Here is an 18,509-nt window from a genome sequence, read left to right as displayed (position 1 = left end):
TATCAATGTACTGTAATTCCCCACTTTTATAGATTTATTTTTAATGTACCCTGAATTGGGAAAAAACCTGAAGCAAAAACTTAGTCTACAGTAGGAATCAGGGGCACAAGAAGTCTTTTATGACATGGGTTAGCTATGATAGAGGGGAAAATTAATATAGAAGTAGGCAGAGTTTGAGGAAATCAGGATGGATGCAAAGGCCTTAGTGTGAAGCTTTGGGAGAAGAAATAATTTGTGCAGCTGATGTCCCACTATGCAATCTCAGCCACATCTATATTAACCCTGGGACAGTAGTCTGTTGCTCCATTTTGTAGGACAGAGTCCTACTATGACCATTTAGGAGAGGTAGCAGTTTACTAAAGGCTTTCACAGGAGGACTCTCTTTTCCTGCCCGTCATGAGGTGGGTAAAAGAGGCCTTTTATGCAACAGATTTGCATCTTGATAAAAGGGGATTTTTTTTTTTTTTTCGTGGTGACATTTTGGCAAACCTTGACCCACAGCCCCTCTAGCAAGGACAAGGAGAGCAATCACCTGCCAATACTTGGCCAAGCATGTGAAGCCACCCTTGTGCCTCATACACCAGTGCTTTGCTTGATCAACAGCTGGTGGAAAGAAAGAAACTTCTCTCCTGGTCCAGGCCCAGATGAGATGTCATCCAGACCAGGTCTACCTCTCTACACCCATGCTAACCATGACTTGGCAGTGTCATTTGTTGTTTTAAAGTGGCACCCCAATGGGAAATAAGTGTTTAGGTCTCACTGCGGGAAGTGATCTAATTCTCTTGGATTTTATGAGTAGCCTGATCTTAGCAACAGGAAGATTTTGAAGGTGTTGGTCACCTAACATTCTAAGTATCCTTTGTTTAAAACATCTAATTTTAGAAGTTTTACCTCTGTTAGGACCTGCAGGATAGCTGCAGTACCCTAGACTCAGAGTCACCTTCTCTGGATGGTAGTGAATCCACTGCACAAACTACACAGGACCATTCAAGTCCTGAGAATGGAGCACCCCATACTTGCATTGCTCCAGTTGAGACAACTAAAATGTCACTAAAGTTACACCAGAGTAAAACAAGAGAAACAGCAGTGAACGAGCCCAAGAATTCTCCTGGATAATTCTTTCATTTTTCTTTTCCAGTAGCAAAATTATTGGCAGCCACCAGGGATCAATGCTGTAATCAGCCTTGAAGTGCTGCAGTGAAGAGCAAATGCTCTAGCAATCCAAGCAATGTTCTGTTAAGTCATTCTACTGGACTGCAGGGCTTGTGGGTGGGATTCTCCCAAGTGAAAAATACGGCAATGCTACAAGACTAACTCCTTACTATTTCTTGGAATTTTAGTAACAGTCATAAAATTTGCTGTTTGCACCGGAACCTTTAGAAGCACTAAGCAAATTAAACAATCAAGCCTCAGTCCTGCAGCTCTTTTCCTCATATGATGCTTATTAAAATATATGTGGTGAAGAGCTTCATGAATGGATTCCAGAATTTTCAAGCAGAAAAACCTAAAATCAGGTTCATAAATCGATATCTAAATTTTTTAACAAGGTTATGCTCATTTTCCAATTTTCTTGGGCTTCTGAAAATTGCAAATGCTAGAGCTTTTGAAAAAAAAAATCAACCCAATTTATGCAGGTCTTTAATCTGAATTAGGGTCTGCATTAAAACTGTTTTCTAGAATTGTCCATTGTAGGTGTCAGGACTAGTCCTGTGAAGGCTAAAGGAGGTATGGTCTGGCAGCCCTGATGTGTTCCGAGTTGATCCTAGTTCTCTGGAGCTAAAATACCACAGGCCAGCTGATTAAGATGATGTACATATGGCTACTGAGGATGCCTATCTATCAAATTTGGAAACTTGGCCCACAGACTGACCTGGGATATTCCCACTGGAAGCACACTATTACCATTCATCTTAACAAAGCGGTCCATCACTCATCATGCGGCATAACTCTTTCAAAACCCTGCCTATACTAAATAATTTCATCTTCAAAAAAGTCAAGGAAAAAATAAATGTAGGAGATCAGAAAACTATGAAGAAAGGCTAGCAAAATCACAGCCATTTTAACAAGAGCTTGGCAACTTGTGTAAGTTAGAGTGATTGCATACATGCATAAGTCCTGCCAGCTTGTCTGCACACACAGCATGTAATACCCACATCCAGAAAAGTTGTGTTCCAGCCCAAGGATTCTTCATTTAAAGCAGACAATAAATGAGTTGTACAGTTCTGCTTGTGGTTGTCTTCCCTAGTGTTCAAGCATATTTTTAAGCTAGAGGATCTGTTTAGGAGAGCCAAAACTATGTATACTAATGGCAGTTGCAGAACCGTGTGTGAGAGAGCTAGACAGCCTGATGGCTTGAAAAAAACAGAGCACGGGGACAGAAAGAGACATAGTTATCAGGACGAGGACTTGTGCATGTATTAGAATAGCCTGTGCATCAGGGAGTTTGTAATTCAGCCACACTGTCCTCTACTGGCTAAGCCCGGATCGCTGAAAATTATGATGTATTCATGCTGTTTTCATTCTTTGGTGCCCAATTTAAGGCATTTCAGCAGAATCATACTTTCAAACAGGCCATCTCCTTTACCTCATCTCTCTCTGCCCTCAATACTTTTAAAAACCAAGAAAGCAGAGTCTGTATGACTATCAAAGCTTCATGATGTTTACTGTCCAGCTCTTGTCTTAAGACCTCTGTCAAAGGCAAGGAAGAGTTTTGAGATGGGGAATTTCAATCAACTTAATTTATTGCCAATTAATGAACTATTAATTACTGATTCTGATATTAAAAAAAAAAAAAAAAAAACCGCTTAGGGAAAAACACCTCAGCTCCCCTCTGTACACCTCTTCTCCCCTCTTTCTGGTCTCCAGTCCCCTCACTGTGGGCTATATTCAGTCCCCTTGGGGAGGCAAGGGATGGTGCAGGAGACAGGGGTCAGCAGGTGGTGGCTGCTTTTCTTTTTCCACTCCTTGTTTTGTACTCAGTTGCCCCAGGGTGGGTTCCTCCACCAGCCGCTGACCCATCAGAGTCGAGCCTGCTCCCATCTGACCCTGCTCAGGCGGCTTTTCTTCCTCTGGCCCCTCCTTGAGATCCTGTTTTGCTCCAGCACTTCTCCTGCTCTGCCATCTCTCCTCTCTCCTCCTACTCTGGTGTGGACTCCTCTGTCTTTCTCCTCCTCCTCTAGTGATGTTGTCTCTTTTTCTCAGTGTTTACCACCCTTTCTTAAACACGTTTTCACAGAGTTGCCAGAAACTCCTCTGATCAGTTCAGTATTGCAGGCGGAGCTGGCTGCAACCAGCTGTGTCCAGCGCAGGGTGGTCCATGACCTCGTCCCACAGAGACCACCCCCAGCCACACTGCTGGCCAAACCCTGCCAATTCTGCCCGATACACACCTCAAGCCCCCCTTAGTAATAATAATAAAAAAAATCTGGCCAACTTCTAGTTCTACATTTTCTCCAATCTGAGGATTTTTTCCTTCACAAAAGCCTTTACATTTCTGGATACAAATAATTCTGGTATCTTTGGAAAGATCAGCCTGATGAGATCTGAGATAAGGAGTCTAAATGAAAGCAGGCCTTTCTACAGCCAGCTGTGCGTGTCCCCCGGGCATGCTGCTCCGGAGGGCTTCAGCTTGCCCGGTGACTGCTCTGCGTGGCTCCCACAGACACCAACCACCTGAATGCTGCTTTCAGGTTCTGGACGGCAGCTGAGACCAGCTGAGCCTCCGGGAGATGCTGATGCTGATGCGGATGCAGAGGACGAAGATTCTGTGAGTTTTTTTTAGAGTTGGGTTTTTTTGGGATGGGGGTTTGGCAGTTACCTTGTTAAAATGGGATCTTAAATATTTGGTTTATGGCTGGGTCTTGCTGGTGATTCTTTTCCCCATGAAAAATATTGTATTTCTGCTTGGGATTCTCCTGCCAGCTCAAAAGCCAGAATGATGCTTCAATATAAAGTCATCTGCTCTTCGCCATGATTGACCAGCGTAAGTTTAATACCAAGACTTAGCAAACTATTACATGGTTGCTAACTACAGTAACTTTTCTTTAGAGCTTTAGCCAGTTTAGGTCCCCTATCATTTGACTCCAGAAGGAAGCCAAGTGCTTGTGAGCAGAAATTCTGCTGGGACTCTTCCATGGTTTGCTTGGTTATAGAGGGCAATAAAGTTTGAAGCCACAGGATGTAAATGTTAGGTGTACAAATAAGGCAGGGGAGGGAATTTTTATTGCCTTTTTCAATTACTACTGATTGATCTGTCAGTATTTTCAGTCTGTTCATCCCATAGATGCATACAATTCATAAAGAAAACCAAAATCAGCATACCATTGTTTTTGTGTCTCAGGAGTCTGTTCCTTGTGTTCTTCAGTAACGTCCTTAAATAAGAATTGTATTTGTTCTTGACCTAAAGAAAGACTTATTGGTTATTCTACATGCACCATTACTAATGAAAGATTTGTACACAGAAGGAGACTATGCCTAAGTAGAAAAACTATCCTTAAAAAAATGGGTCACTTTAATGATGGATGTTCCTTTCCTACCACTCATTTCTTTTCCACAGGTTAATGAAGTAGCAGTAGAAGACATCCGTCCAAGGCCACAGGGATCCTCTCCAGTTTATGAATATTCCATAGAAGAAGAATATTTAAAGGCAAGACACTGAGTTTTCATGCAGGCATGGCTTTACCAAGTTCATTCAAGAGGCTTTAGTTCCTACAACTACCTGAGACTCCTATGTCATGTAACAGGATGTTGTTGCAGCCATATTCTGCATGCAGCAGCCATGCAGTCTTCCTGTCCCCACGAAAATCAGGGCCATGTTCATTGGTGCTTTTATATTGTGCTGGACTTGTTGTTGTCAATGTTCTTGTTTCTTGGGAAAAAACGCATTTGACTTCATTCCTTAAAGGACGTGGGACACAGAGTGTCAAGAAATCACAATGATTTTCCTATTAGAATATTTAACTGGCTTGAATCTAACTAATATGCCATTTCAAAATTATCAGTACCTCTTGGTTATTCAAAGGTAAAGATTTAATTAGTACAGTCATGTTAAGATAAGTAAGCAACAGTTTGAAGTTCATTATGAAATTGAATAAATGAAAAAAATATATGCTCACAAAGATGAACGTATGAGAAATGTGCTACATGAGTATCACACAGAAAAGTTCCCAATGTCTTAATACAATTGGTCTCTGGTGTTCACCTCATGCAAATTTTAGTACAATGCAGGGAGGCCTTGACATCTAATTTACTATTGGGAATAACAGTTAAATCATTCACATTGTACATTGCAATTGTAGATCCCAATTTTGCTCTTGCCATTGAAGTCAGCCTCACCTCAGTTCTTAGTCTAAACCAGGCATTTTAACTGCTGTGGGACTTGTGTTGTACTTTACAACAGCACGACTTTTGAACACTAAATAATTGCAAATTATTTTTCAGCTTCAAGAGGAAAACAAAAAATATTCTACAGACAAATCAAAACAGAGCCATCCACAGGTCAGTCTAAAAGCACTCAGTAGTTTTAGGCATGTGGTTTGCAAAATAGTAAAGCCAATTACAACACAGATGTGGATGGGTGAACAGAGGGAAGGACAAATAGGCAAAGAGTCACTTTAGACTTGTTTTGATCAGGAACTTCAAAATTACCTAGTTGTGGTACAGGCATGAAAGCTTACTTGTTCTATTTGGGGTCCTTCCATAATTCTTTTTAGCATTCTTTAGCCTTCTCCAGTTTGAGTACAGTACAGCATTAGCTCTTAGCCTGACTTTTCTGGCCCGTTGACTCTAATTCAAGTGCTTAACATCTTCACAGAAAATACAGTCTTTCAGCCCTAAAAGATTCCATATGTTTCATGTTTTAAAATTATAACCTATTTTGCCTACAGCCCTGATCTAGCATAACCGTAACACATGTGCTTAATTCTAATTTAGAACAGAATCAAAACTACACTGAACAAGTACATTCTCTATTTTAGATAATCTTTCTTGAGCTACTGAAAATATACCTGCGGATGCTCAATTTTTTATTGTAGAATAGCGTAGAACACTTTGATACAAATGAATAAAAATTATAAATTCACACCTTTTTCTATATCTAGGAGACAATGGAAGTGACCCTGAAAACAGAAGTGGAAGCCGGTGCTAGCGGTTTTAGTGTGACGGGTGGAGGAAATGAAGGAATATTTATTAAAAAAGTACTTAAGGAATCGCCTGCTTCAAAAATATTTAGTCTGAGAGAAGGTACAGTCTGATTTTCTGTCAGTTTTTTTTTTTTAATATATCTTAAAATAATCAGGTATGTAGCTGTGTGTGCATATAGATACCTAACTAATCTGCCAAAAACCTACAGTAAATAATGATTTAAACAAGAACAAAACTCCAGAATCTAAATACTGAAAAATATAAGAAAAAACTTTGTTACTGTCAGGGTGGTCAGACACTAGAACAGGTTTTCCAGAGAGGTTGCAGAGTCACCATCCTTGGAAATATTCAAAACCTGGCTGCACATAGACCTGAACACCTGGCTGCAGCTGACGCCTCCCGGAGCAGGGCGGTTGGACTAGATGATCTGCAGTGGTCCTTTCCAGCCTTAACTATTCTGTGATTCTATTATGTGAACACCATTTTATATTTTAAATAAATGGGATATGATAATTATATTTTTTAATGAGTATTAATTCAACAGAATTTGAAAAACTGCAAGAAAACACAAACTAATTAAAATTATGTCTGATTCCACTTGCAGGTGATCAGCTTCTAAGTGCTACAATATTTTTCGACAATATCAAATATGAAGATGCTCTCAAGATTCTCCAGTATTCCGAGCCATACAGAGTTCAGTTCAGCCTCAAAAGAAAAATTGCTGGGAAAGAAGAGCTAGAACACATTCACTCTGCAGCCCAGTACAAAAAGGAAAAATTAAGCCAGGTAGTTATTTCATTAGTTTACAAAGTTTGTATAACACTGCAGTAATGTGCTGTATAGGAACAGGCCAGAAAATACACACTTGTATCTTCTTAAGACTTAGGCATGTGTTTAAACTTACTAACATGAATATTCATGAGAAGAAAAAAACCCCAAACAATATTTGCAGCTTTATAAATATCCTGGGCAAGACTATAGATTTTGGATAAAGTCACAATCTTGTGTTAGGGTAAAAAAACTTTCTTCTTTAGTGAGTCAGCACTTTTTTTGTTGTTAAGTGTCCACTGATAGAACAGGCTCATATAAGCTCTGTAATATTTATATTCAATATTTTCCAAAATGTAAAATATCAGTAAATATTTTTCTCAAAAGCTCATAAATGAAATTTTCTCTTAAAAATATGTGTTTAAAAACTGATAGATCTCCACAGACATGATCTGCTCATAGGTCTCCATCACATAAAAAATAATTTTTCTCTTCATATACATATATAAAAATATTTTTTATATATATATTTGTACAGACATAGCGAGAGATACAGATAGAAACCTCTGTTTAATGCAGTGTTTTGCAAAGAACATAAACCTTCAGAAATCCACATATGACAGTCATAGAATCCATTTGTTTTATGTAATGTCTGCCTGAATTATATACACCGTTTTCAGGAATTTTTTTATATAACAACTAGACACTGTGAATAAAAAGCACATTTTTCTACATATTTTATAGTATGTATTTTATTTTGTGTTTCATCTATATTTAGCTTACTTTTAATCTTCTGACTACTATTTGTTCTTTCAGGAAAAAGAACTCAGTGAGAGCATTCCTGAAGAAACACTGCATGTTTCAGGAAAAGCCATTTCGGAAGAAGACAGGGAAACATTAATTGTAAGCCAAAGGGAAGGAAGAAGCAAGAGACCTAAAAAAGATAGATTATCTTGGCCAAAATTCCAGTCAATTAAAAATAAAAAGATACTGGGGCACAGAAGATCTCATAGTACATCAGATGCATATGAGCCTGCTATACAGGATATTTCCCCTACAAGCACTGACACAGAGTCTCAATTTCAACAAGAAGTCCATATCAAAGAAAAAAAAGGAAGCCAAAAGAAACTGAAGTTCCCTAGCATTGGATTCAAAATGTACAGATCCAAACCAGAAACACAAGACAAGCAAAAAAAAGAAATAAAAACTACACTGTTATCTGAAAGAGAGAAAGTACATAAAGAAGATATCAGCCTGGAAAATCATGAAGGACTAACTGTTGAATATACCACATCTCCAGCTTATGAAATTAAAACAGGGGAGGTACACGAAACTTCAACAAAAGACTTAAAAGATATGAAAAATGGCATTCCATCTCATGCAAAAAAATGCCCTGAAGTTGAAATAAGCATTAAAAAAGAAAAAGACAAGGAAGCAACATTAAAATTTACTGTACCTGAGGTGCCAGCTATAACAACACAGTTATCAAAGCCTAGTTTAGAAACACCTGATCTGAAAGAAAGCCCAACTAAACAAACACCAAAAGCCTCATCAAAATCCCGAAAAAAGAAACAGAAAAGAACAGCAGAAAAAGCAGAAGGAGAAAGTGGAATTAACATAGACATGATGGGTCACACAGCACAGGGATCTATACAGGTAAGAGGTCTAGAAATAGGCACTGCTAAAGCAGAACTACACACAACATCGGACACACTGGAAACACAAGAAAAACAAGCAGAAGAAGACACACAAATCCTAACAATTCAGAAAACAAAATTTGGGATTTCAATGCCAAAAAGAAAAGAGCCAGAGACTGAAACCACCAAACCAGGAAGTGATGTTCCACATTCAGTACCAGAAACAGCTGATACAAGTTCAGAGGATGTCAAGAATTTGGATGTGAAACCTCATATGCCTGATACAGAATCAGAAGTATCTACCTGGAAAATACAAATGCCATCATTCAAAATGGCCAAAACACCTAAAGCGGACATGAAAATACTGAGAGAAGAAAAAGCAGTTGAATCAGTAGATAGTGTAAAAAAGGCACAGACAGAAGAAGATGGCATGCCCACAACTGATACAACCTTGAAGGTGGAAATTGGCATGAAGACAGGAGAAAAGGATATAGAGGGAAAAGAAAGCAAATTCAGACTGCCAAAGTTTAAAATGCCTACATTCACATGGGCAACTACAAAGGATGGGACAGGGCAAACTGAAAGTCAGGCAAGTGACAGGGAAGGAAAAGTGCCATCCCTAGAAGCAGGTGCAAAACCACAGATCAGTGTATCAGCAGAAGAAATGAAGCTTCCAAGTACTGAAATAGAAATTGAGATCTCCAAAGGAAAAATACATGACAAGGATATAGAACAATTACCAGAAGTCCAGCTGCCAAGTCTAAAAACTCTAACTGTAAAAACTTCATCAGTGGAGAAAAATTTGGAAGAGAAAGGAGAAATACTGACTGCCAAACCTGACACTGAAATAAAAATGGGTGAATTCAGTATATCATCAAAAAAAACAGAACACATTTCTCTGACCACAACAGCCAAAGGGGAGGGCCCCGCGCTGGGCCTCAAAGCCGACGTGCCCGGCGCCAAGACCGAAGGGGCCGGCTTCAAGGTGGAGAAGCCCTCCCTCAAAATGCCCAAAGCTGACATCAAAGCTCCCAAGGTGGACATCAGCCTCCCGTCCGTCGACGTCACCCTTCCAAAGGCCAGCGTCGACCTGCAGGCGCCCGAGGTGGCCCTCACCCTCGAAGGGGAAGCAAAAGCCCCAGAGAAGGAGGCCGCAAAGACCAAGGACGGCAAGTTCAAGATGCCCAAGTTTGGCATGCCTTCCTTTGGCTGGTCCAGCAGCAGAGAGGCCAAGGGCACCGTGGCCGCCGATGTGGACGTCAGCCTGAAGGAGCCCCAGGTGACGGTGCCCTCGGGAACCGCCGAAGTCGACGTGACCCTGCCCGCGGCCGAGATCCAAGCGCCCGGCGTGGAGGTGACCGTCGAGACGGGTGCCGCGGCAGACGGCGAGAAGGGTCGATTCAAGATGCCCAGCGTCAAGCTGCCCAAAGTCAAAGCCCCCCACGTGCAGGTCAGCCTGCCAAAGGCCGAGGTCTCGCTGCCCAAAGCCCAGGCCGAAGTCCAGGAGGGCGAACTTGCCCTGCAGGGCCCCGACGCCGAAGGCGGCCTGGAGGTGGCTGCCGGCAAAGCTGAGGGTGGCGGCATGAAGATACACATGCCGAAAGTCAAGGTGCCCAGCGTGGTCTTCTCCAAGCCCACCGTCAAGGCTCCCAAACTGGACGCAGACGTCAGCCTGCCCAAAGTCGACGCCAGCCTCCCAGAGGCAGACCTCAAGGCCGGCGCCATCAGCATCGCGGCCCCCGACGTCAAGCTGCCCTCCGTCGAAGGCTCCCTCGAGCTCCAGGCGCCCGAGGTAGACCTCAAAGTGCCCTCTGCCGAAGGCTCGCTTGACGGAGCCGAGCTGGAAGCCGCAGGCCTGAAAGGGAAGTTTAAGATGCCCAAGTTTGACAAGCCCAAATTCGGAGTGTCGCCTCCCAAGGTGGAAGGGCTGGAGGGCGAGGTCAGCCTGCCCGCCGCAGAGGTCGACCTCCCCTCCGCCACCGTGACGGCCGCAGGGGAGGGCCCCGCGCTGGGCCTCAAAGCCGACGTGCCCGGCGCCAAGACCGAAGGGGCCGGCTTCAAGGTGGAGAAGCCCTCCCTCAAAATGCCCAAAGCTGACATCAAAGCTCCCAAGGTGGACATCAGCCTCCCGTCCGTCGACGTCACCCTTCCAAAGGCCAGCGTCGACCTGCAGGCGCCCGAGGCGGCCCTCACCCTCGAAGGGGAAGCAAAAGCCCCAGAGAAGGAGGCCGCAAAGACCAAGGACGGCAAGTTCAAGATGCCCAAGTTTGGCATGCCTTCCTTTGGCTGGTCCAGCAGCAGAGAGGCCAAGGGCACCGTGGCCGCCGATGTGGACGTCAGCCTGAAGGAGCCCCAGGTGACGGTGCCCTCGGGAACCGCCGAAGTCGACGTGACCCTGCCCGCGGCCGAGATCCAAGCGCCCGGCGTGGAGGTGACCGTCGAGACGGGTGCCGCGGCAGACGGCGAGAAGGGTCGATTCAAGATGCCCAGCGTCAAGCTGCCCAAAGTCAAAGCCCCCCACGTGCAGGTCAGCCTGCCAAAGGCCGAGGTCTCGCTGCCCAAAGCCCAGGCCGAAGTCCAGGAGGGCGAACTTGCCCTGCAGGGCCCCGACGCCGAAGGCGGCCTGGAGGTGGCTGCCGGCAAAGCTGAGGGTGGCGGCATGAAGATACACATGCCGAAAGTCAAGGTGCCCAGCGTGGTCTTCTCCAAGCCCACCGTCAAGGCTCCCAAACTGGACGCAGACGTCAGCCTGCCCAAAGTCGACGCCAGCCTCCCAGAGGCAGACCTCAAGGCCGGTGCCATCAGCATCGCGGCCCCCGACGTCAAGCTGCCCTCCGTCGAAGGCTCCCTCGAGCTCCAGGCGCCCGAGGTAGACCTCAAAGTGCCCTCTGCCGAAGGCTCGCTTGACGGAGCCGAGCTGGAAGCCGCAGGCCTGAAAGGGAAGTTTAAGATGCCCAAGTTTGACAAGCCCAAATTCGGAGTGTCGCCTCCCAAGGTGGAAGGGCTGGAGGGCGAGGTCAGCCTGCCCGCCGCAGAGGTCGACCTCCCCTCCGCCACCGTGACGGCCGCAGGGGAGGGCCCCGCGCTGGGCCTCAAAGCCGACGTGCCCGGCGCCAAGACCGAAGGGGCCGGCTTCAAGGTGGAGAAGCCCTCCCTCAAAATGCCCAAAGCTGACATCAAAGCTCCCAAGGTGGACATCAGCCTCCCGTCCGTCGACGTCACCCTTCCAAAGGCCAGCGTCGACCTGCAGGCGCCCGAGGCGGCCCTCACCCTCGAAGGGGAAGCAAAAGCCCCAGAGAAGGAGGCCGCAAAGACCAAGGACGGCAAGTTCAAGATGCCCAAGTTTGGCATGCCTTCCTTTGGCTGGTCCAGCAGCAGAGAGGCCAAGGGCACCGTGGCCGCCGATGTGGACGTCAGCCTGAAGGAGCCCCAGGTGACGGTGCCCTCGGGAACCGCCGAAGTCGACGTGACCCTGCCCGCGGCCGAGATCCAAGCGCCCGGCGTGGAGGTGACCGTCGAGACGGGTGCCGCGGCAGACGGCGAGAAGGGTCGATTCAAGATGCCCAGCGTCAAGCTGCCCAAAGTCAAAGCCCCCCACGTGCAGGTCAGCCTGCCAAAGGCCGAGGTCTCGCTGCCCAAAGCCCAGGCCGAAGTCCAGGAGGGCGAACTTGCCCTGCAGGGCCCCGACGCCGAAGGCGGCCTGGAGGTGGCTGCCGGCAAAGCTGAGGGTGGCGGCATGAAGATACACATGCCGAAAGTCAAGGTGCCCAGCGTGGTCTTCTCCAAGCCCACCGTCAAGGCTCCCAAACTGGACGCAGACGTCAGCCTGCCCAAAGTCGACGCCAGCCTCCCAGAGGCAGACCTCAAGGCCGGCGCCATCAGCATCGCGGCCCCCGACGTCAAGCTGCCCTCCGTCGAAGGCTCCCTCGAGCTCCAGGCGCCCGAGGTAGACCTCAAAGTGCCCTCTGCCGAAGGCTCGCTTGACGGAGCCGAGCTGGAAGCCGCAGGCCTGAAAGGGAAGTTTAAGATGCCCAAGTTTGACAAGCCCAAATTCGGAGTGTCGCCTCCCAAGGTGGAAGGGCTGGAGGGCGAGGTCAGCCTGCCCGCCGCAGAGGTCGACCTCCCCTCCGCCACCGTGACGGCCGCAGGGGAGGGCCCCGCGCTGGGCCTCAAAGCCGACGTGCCCGGCGCCAAGACCGAAGGGGCCGGCTTCAAGGTGGAGAAGCCCTCCCTCAAAATGCCCAAAGCTGACATCAAAGCTCCCAAGGTGGACATCAGCCTCCCGTCCGTCGACGTCACCCTTCCAAAGGCCAGCGTCGACCTGCAGGCGCCCGAGGCGGCCCTCACCCTCGAAGGGGAAGCAAAAGCCCCAGAGAAGGAGGCCGCAAAGACCAAGGACGGCAAGTTCAAGATGCCCAAGTTTGGCATGCCTTCCTTTGGCTGGTCCAGCAGCAGAGAGGCCAAGGGCACCGTGGCCGCCGATGTGGACGTCAGCCTGAAGGAGCCCCAGGTGACGGTGCCCTCGGGAACCGCCGAAGTCGATGTGACCCTGCCCGCGGCCGAGATCCAAGCGCCCGGCGTGGAGGTGACCGTCGAGACGGGTGCCGCGGCAGACGGCGAGAAGGGTCGATTCAAGATGCCCAGCGTCAAGCTGCCCAAAGTCAAAGCCCCCCACGTGCAGGTCAGCCTGCCAAAGGCCGAGGTCTCGCTGCCCAAAGCCCAGGCCGAAGTCCAGGAGGGCGAACTTGCCCTGCAGGGCCCCGACGTCGAAGGCGGCCTGGAGGTGGCTGCCGGCAAAGCTGAGGGTGGCGGCATGAAGATACACATGCCGAAAGTCAAGGTGCCCAGTGTGGTCTTCTCCAAGCCCACCGTCAACGCTCCCAAACTGGACGCAGACGTCAGCCTGCCCAAAGTCGACGCCAGCCTCCCAGAGGCAGACCTCAAGGCCGGCGCCATCAGCATCGCGGCCCCCGACGTCAAGCTGCCCTCCGTCGAAGGCTCCCTCGAGCTCCAGGCGCCCGAGGTAGACCTCAAAGTGCCCTCTGCCGAAGGCTCGCTTGACGGAGCCGAGCTGGAAGCCGCAGGCCTGAAAGGGAAGTTTAAGATGCCCAAGTTTGACAAGCCCAAATTCGGAGTGTCGCCTCCCAAGGTGGAAGGGCTGGAGGGCGAGGTCAGCCTGCCCGCCGCAGAGGTCGACCTCCCCTCCGCCACCGTGACGGCCGCAGGGGAGGGCCCCGCGCTGGGCCTCAAAGCCGACGTGCCCGGCGCCAAGACCGAAGGGGCCGGCTTCAAGGTGGAGAAGCCCTCCCTCAAAATGCCCAAAGCTGACATCAAAGCTCCCAAGGTGGACATCAGCCTCCCGTCCGTCGACGTCACCCTTCCAAAGGCCAGCGTCGACCTGCAGGCGCCCGAGGCGGCCCTCACCCTCGAAGGGGAAGCAAAAGCCCCAGAGAAGGAGGCCGCAAAGACCAAGGACGGCAAGTTCAAGATGCCCAAGTTTGGCATGCCTTCCTTTGGCTGGTCCAGCAGCAGAGAGGCCAAGGGCACCGTGGCCGCCGATGTGGACGTCAGCCTGAAGGAGCCCCAGGTGACGGTGCCCTCGGGAACCGCCGAAGTCGACGTGACCCTGCCCGCGGCCGAGATCCAAGCGCCCGGCGTGGAGGTGACCGTCGAGACGGGTGCCGCGGCAGACGGCGAGAAGGGTCGATTCAAGATGCCCAGCGTCAAGCTGCCCAAAGTCAAAGCCCCCCACGTGCAGGTCAGCCTGCCAAAGGCCGAGGTCTCGCTGCCCAAAGCCCAGGCCGAAGTCCAGGAGGGCGAACTTGCCCTGCAGGGCCCCGACGCCGAAGGCGGCCTGGAGGTGGCTGCCGGCAAAGCTGAGGGTGGCGGCATGAAGATACACATGCCGAAAGTCAAGGTGCCCAGCGTGGTCTTCTCCAAGCCCACCGTCAAGGCTCCCAAACTGGACGCAGACATCAGCCTGCCCAAAGTCGACGCCAGCCTCCCAGAGGCAGACCTCAAGGCCGGCGCCATCAGCATCGCGGCCCCCGACGTCAAGCTGCCCTCCGTCGAAGGCTCCCTCGAGCTCCAGGCGCCCGAGGTAGACCTCAAAGTGCCCTCTGCCGAAGGCTCGCTTGACGGAGCCGAGCTGGAAGCCGCAGGCCTGAAAGGGAAGTTTAAGATGCCCAAGTTTGACAAGCCCAAATTCGGAGTGTCGCCTCCGAAGGTGGAAGGGCTGGAGGGCGAGGTCAGCCTGCCCGCCGCAGAGGTCGACCTCCCCTCCGCCACCGTGACGGCCGCAGGGGAGGGCCCCGCGCTGGGCCTCAAAGCCGACGTGCCCGGCGCCAAGACCGAAGGGGCCGGCTTCAAGGTGGAGAAGCCCTCCCTCAAAATGCCCAAAGCTGACATCAAAGCTCCCAAGGTGGACATCAGCCTCCCGTCCGTCGACGTCACCCTTCCAAAGGCCAGCGTCGACCTGCAGGCGCCCGAGGCGGCCCTCACCCTCGAAGGGGAAGCAAAAGCCCCAGAGAAGGAGGCCGCAAAGACCAAGGACGGCAAGTTCAAGATGCCCAAGTTTGGCATGCCTTCCTTTGGCTGGTCCAGCAGCAGAGAGGCCAAGGGCACCGTGGCCGCCGATGTGGACGTCAGCCTGAAGGAGCCCCAGGTGACGGTGCCCTCGGGAACCGCCGAAGTCGACGTGACCCTGCCCGCGGCCGAGATCCAAGCGCCCGGCGTGGAGGTGACCGTCGAGACGGGTGCCGCGGCAGACGGCGAGAAGGGTCGATTCAAGATGCCCAGCGTCAAGCTGCCCAAAGTCAAAGCCCCCCACGTGCAGGTCAGCCTGCCAAAGGCCGAGGTCTCGCTGCCCAAAGCCCAGGCCGAAGTCCAGGAGGGCGAACTTGCCCTGCAGGGCCCCGACGCCGAAGGCGGCCTGGAGGTGGCTGCCGGCAAAGCTGAGGGTGGCGGCATGAAGATACACATGCCGAAAGTCAAGGTGCCCAGCGTGGTCTTCTCCAAGCCCACCGTCAAGGCTCCCAAACTGGACGCAGACGTCAGCCTGCCCAAAGTCGACGCCAGCCTCCCAGAGGCAGACCTCAAGGCCGGCGCCATCAGCATCGCGGCCCCCGACGTCAAGCTGCCCTCCGTCGAAGGCTCCCTCGAGCTCCAGGCGCCCGAGGTAGACCTCAAAGTGCCCTCTGCCGAAGGCTCGCTTGACGGAGCCGAGCTGGAAGCCGCAGGCCTGAAAGGGAAGTTTAAGATGCCCAAGTTTGACAAGCCCAAATTCGGAGTGTCGCCTCCCAAGGTGGAAGGGCTGGAGGGCGAGGTCAGCCTGCCCGCCGCAGAGGTCGACCTCCCCTCCGCCACCGTGACGGCCGCAGGGGAGGGCCCCGCGCTGGGCCTCAAAGCCGACGTGCCCGGCGCCAAGACCGAAGGGGCCGGCTTCAAGGTGGAGAAGCCCTCCCTCAAAATGCCCAAAGCTGACATCAAAGCTCCCAAGGTGGACATCAGCCTCCCGTCCGTCGACGTCACCCTTCCAAAGGCCAGCGTCGACCTGCAGGCGCCCGAGGCGGCCCTCACCCTCGAAGGGGAAGCAAAAGCCCCAGAGAAGGAGGCCGCAAAGACCAAGGACGGCAAGTTCAAGATGCCCAAGTTTGGCATGCCTTCCTTTGGCTGGTCCAGCAGCAGAGAGGCCAAGGGCACCGTGGCCGCCGATGTGGACGTCAGCCTGAAGGAGCCCCAGGTGACGGTGCCCTCGGGAACCGCCGAAGTCGACGTGACCCTGCCCGCGGCCGAGATCCAAGCGCCCGGCGTGGAGGTGACCGTCGAGACGGGTGCCGCGGCAGACGGCGAGAAGGGTCGATTCAAGATGCCCAGCGTCAAGCTGCCCAAAGTCAAAGCCCCCCACGTGCAGGTCAGCCTGCCAAAGGCCGAGGTCTCGCTGCCCAAAGCCCAGGCCGAAGTCCAGGAGGGCGAACTTGCCCTGCAGGGCCCCGACGCCGAAGGCGGCCTGGAGGTGGCTGCCGGCAAAGCTGAGGGTGGCGGCATGAAGATACACATGCCGAAAGTCAAGGTGCCCAGCGTGGTCTTCTCCAAGCCCACCGTCAAGGCTCCCAAACTGGACGCAGACGTCAGCCTGCCCAAAGTCGACGCCAGCCTCCCAGAGGCAGACCTCAAGGCCGGCGCCATCAGCATCGCGGCCCCCGACGTCAAGCTGCCCTCCGTCGAAGGCTCCCTCGAGCTCCAGGCGCCCGAGGTAGACCTCAAAGTGCCCTCTGCCGAAGGCTCGCTTGACGGAGCCGAGCTGGAAGCCGCAGGCCTGAAAGGGAAGTTTAAGATGCCCAAGTTTGACAAGCCCAAATTCGGAGTGTCGCCTCCCAAGGTGGAAGGGCTGGAGGGCGAGGTCAGCCTGCCCGCCGCAGAGGTCGACCTCCCCTCCGCCACCGTGACGGCCGCAGGGGAGGGCCCCGCGCTGGGCCTCAAAGCCGACGTGCCCGGCGCCAAGACCGAAGGGGCCGGCTTCAAGGTGGAGAAGCCCTCCCTCAAAATGCCCAAAGCTGACATCAAAGCTCCCAAGGTGGACATCAGCCTCCCGTCCGTCGACGTCACCCTTCCAAAGGCCAGCGTCGACCTGCAGGCGCCCGAGGCGGCCCTCACCCTCGAAGGGGAAGCAAAAGCCCCAGAGAAGGAGGCCGCAAAGACCAAGGACGGCAAGTTCAAGATGCCCAAGTTTGGCATGCCTTCCTTTGGCTGGTCCAGCAGCAGAGAGGCCAAGGGCACCGTGGCCGCCGATGTGGACGTCAGCCTGAAGGAGCCCCAGGTGACGGTGCCCTCGGGAACCGCCGAAGTCGACGTGACCCTGCCCGCGGCCGAGATCCAAGCGCCCGGCGTGGAGGTGACCGTCGAGACGGGTGCCGCGGCAGACGGCGAGAAGGGTCGATTCAAGATGCCCAGCGTCAAGCTGCCCAAAGTCAAAGCCCCCCACGTGCAGGTCAGCCTGCCAAAGGCCGAGGTCTCGCTGCCCAAAGCCCAGGCCGAAGTCCAGGAGGGCGAACTTGCCCTGCAGGGCCCCGACGCCGAAGGCGGCCTGGAGGTGGCTGCCGGCAAAGCTGAGGGTGGCGGCATGAAGATACACATGCCGAAAGTCAAGGTGCCCAGCGTGGTCTTCTCCAAGCCCACCGTCAAGGCTCCCAAACTGGATGCAGACGTCAGCCTGCCCAAAGTCGACGCCAGCCTCCCAGAGGCAGACCTCAAGGCCGGCGCCATCAGCATCGCGGCCCCCGACGTCAAGCTGCCCTCCGTCGAAGGCTCCCTCGAGCTCCAGGCGCCCGAGGTAGACCTCAAAGTGCCCTCTGCCGAAGGCTCGCTTGACGGAGCCGAGCTGGAAGCCGCAGGCCTGAAAGGGAAGTTTAAGATGCCCAAGTTTGACAAGCCCAAATTCGGAGTGTCGCCTCCCAAGGTGGAAGGGCTGGAGGGCGAGGTCAGCCTGCCCGCCGCAGAGGTCGACCTCCCCTCCGCCACCGTGATGGCCGCAGGGGAGGGCCCCGCGCTGGGCCTCAAAGCCGACGTGCCCGGCGCCAAGACCGAAGGGGCCGGCTTCAAGGTGGAGAAGCCCTCCCTCAAAATGCCCAAAGCTGACATCAAAGCTCCCAAGGTGGACATCAGCCTCCCGTCCGTCGACGTCACCCTTCCAAAGGCCAGCGTCGACCTGCAGGCGCCCGAGGCGGCCCTCACCCTCGAAGGGGAAGCAAAAGCCCCAGAGAAGGAGGCCGCAAAGACCAAGGACGGCAAGTTCAAGATGCCCAAGTTTGGCATGCCTTCCTTTGGCTGGTCCAGCAGCAGAGAGGCCAAGGGCACCGTGGCCGCCGATGTGGACGTCAGCCTGAAGGAGCCCCAGGTGACGGTGCCCTCGGGAACCGCCGAAGTCGACGTGACCCTGCCCGCGGCCGAGATCCAAGCGCCCAG

The 18,509-nt window shown here is 52.1% G+C and overlaps 1 protein-coding gene across 1 annotated transcript in view; it reads left to right on the top strand.

The window, feature by feature from the left end:
* The first annotated feature begins 3,676 nt into the window (after positions 1 to 3,676).
* Positions 3,677 to 18,509, top strand: part of AHNAK2 (AHNAK nucleoprotein 2) — a 31,148-nt gene continuing 16,315 nt past the window's right edge. Inside the window, exons 1-7 of the mRNA XM_075713059.1 lie at positions 3,677 to 3,766; positions 4,556 to 4,645; positions 5,440 to 5,496; positions 6,099 to 6,240; positions 6,746 to 6,927; positions 7,726 to 9,469; positions 9,563 to 17,520. Coding sequence (XP_075569174.1) covers positions 3,677 to 3,766; positions 4,556 to 4,645; positions 5,440 to 5,496; positions 6,099 to 6,240; positions 6,746 to 6,927; positions 7,726 to 9,469; positions 9,563 to 17,520 — 10,263 coding nt within the window. The remainder of the gene's footprint in view (positions 3,767 to 4,555; positions 4,646 to 5,439; positions 5,497 to 6,098; positions 6,241 to 6,745; positions 6,928 to 7,725; positions 9,470 to 9,562; positions 17,521 to 18,509) is intronic.

This window comes from Pelecanus crispus, chromosome 6 (assembly GCF_030463565.1).
Source record: "Pelecanus crispus isolate bPelCri1 chromosome 6, bPelCri1.pri, whole genome shotgun sequence".
Lineage (NCBI taxonomy): Eukaryota > Metazoa > Chordata > Aves > Pelecaniformes > Pelecanidae > Pelecanus > Pelecanus crispus.
Note: the sequence above shows the minus strand (reverse complement) of the source record. Positions and strands in the feature narration are given on the sequence as shown.